The 1,469-nt window shown below is 65.3% G+C and overlaps 1 protein-coding gene across 1 annotated transcript in view; it reads right to left on the bottom strand.

Annotated features, from left to right (window-relative positions):
• Positions 1-1,469, bottom strand: part of LOC119586111 (mRNA decay activator protein ZFP36L1-like) — a gene marked incomplete in the record, with an annotated part of 24,345 nt that overhangs the window by 256 nt on the left and 22,620 nt on the right. Inside the window, 1 exon segment of the mRNA XM_037934801.1 lies at positions 12-958. Within this exon segment, the coding sequence (XP_037790729.1) occupies positions 12-958 (947 nt within the window).

Below are 1,469 nucleotides of genomic sequence, written 5' to 3'. Positions count from 1 at the left end.
AGAGCGACAGTGAGTCCAGGTCGCCCGCCAGGGACTCCACGGGGCTGACGGGGGGCGTGTCCAGCCCCGCCAGCGACAGCAGCGCGCCCTCTCGCACCATGTCGAACTCGCTGAGGGGGCGGCCGTTGCCGCCGCTGCAGGAGGAGCCTCCGGGCGAGCCGGGCCCCGCGGCCATGCCGGTGGAGCCGAGGCCCACCGTCAAGCCGTCCAGGAAGCTCTTGGCGCCCGCAAGCCCGTAGCTGCCGCCGGCGAACAGCGTGAAGGAGTCGTCGAAGAAGGATCCCGCGGAGGACGTGGGCGAGCCATGGAAGGAGGCGGGCGGCGACGGGGACTCCGCCGTGGAGCCGAGGGGGCCGCCCATGGCCGAGCTCATGTGGAAGACCTGCTGGCGGGAGAGCGGCGCGTGGGCGGGGAAGGCGGAGCCGCCGAGGGAGCTCTTGGGCGAGAGCGGGGCGTGTGAGGCGGAGCCGGGGGCGCCGGCGGTGGAGCCGCGCCGCTCCTCGGCGTTGTGGATGAAGTGGCAGCGCGGGCCGTAGGGGCAGAAGCCGATGGTGTGGAAGGTGCGGCACAGCTCCGTCTTGTACTTGGGGTGCCGCGTGAGGGTGCGCAGCTCCAGCTGGCCGTGCGCGAACTGGCACTTCTCGCCGTACTTGCAGTGGCCGTTCTCCTCGAAGGGGCGGCACAGCTCCGTCTTGTAGCGCGACGAGTTGGGCTGGCGCGCGTCGCCGCCCTTGACGGGCTCCGAGTGCGAGCGGTCCAGCCGCCGGTGCAGGTTCTGTTGCTCCATGGGCGCGAGGGAGGCCTTGGCGGCGTGGGCCTGCTGCAGGAGCTGGGCGTGGGCGCTGGAGGTGGGGATGGCGGCCCCCACGGGCGTCGAGTTGCGCTTGCTCAGGGGCAGGTGTCCCCCCACGGCCTTGTGGTCCACGTCGCGGCCGTCCCAGCGCGCGCGCAGCACAGTCTGCGGGAGAGAGGGCAACGTTAGGCTACTTGCGTGGGCAGATTAACATAAACCCTAATCATTAATTATCAAAATGAAGATCCGATGCCCAAAATGAGCCGACGCATCGGGCAAAGGAGGAGTTGCTAGCAAATATTGGGATACAATATACACACGCAGGAGATACGTGGAGACGCGCGCTGTTATCTCCATCACAGCCCGCTCCCACATCCACGGCGGGGCAAGATAGTCCTCGAGACCAAAACCAACGAGAAAAAGCGATAAACAAACAAGCGAGGCTCAGTTGCAACCTTCCCCGCACACAAAGACAGACAGACACACTATCTCAAGCGCCGCCGCTTATCTCGGCTCCTGTCGCCATTTGCCGTCTTGCGACAGCCTCGTCCACACACACAAGGTCGACATCCACGGAGAGAGGCATGGGGAAATAGCCCTTCAGGTATGCCAACCCCCTCTCCCTCTCTCTCTCACAAGATGAAATAAAAAAGACAAAACAAGAGAAACAAAAGAC

This window comes from Penaeus monodon, chromosome 21 (genome assembly GCF_015228065.2).
Source record: "Penaeus monodon isolate SGIC_2016 chromosome 21, NSTDA_Pmon_1, whole genome shotgun sequence".
Taxonomy (NCBI): Eukaryota; Metazoa; Arthropoda; class Malacostraca; order Decapoda; family Penaeidae; genus Penaeus; species Penaeus monodon.
This window is presented reverse-complemented; position numbering and strand designations above follow the sequence as displayed.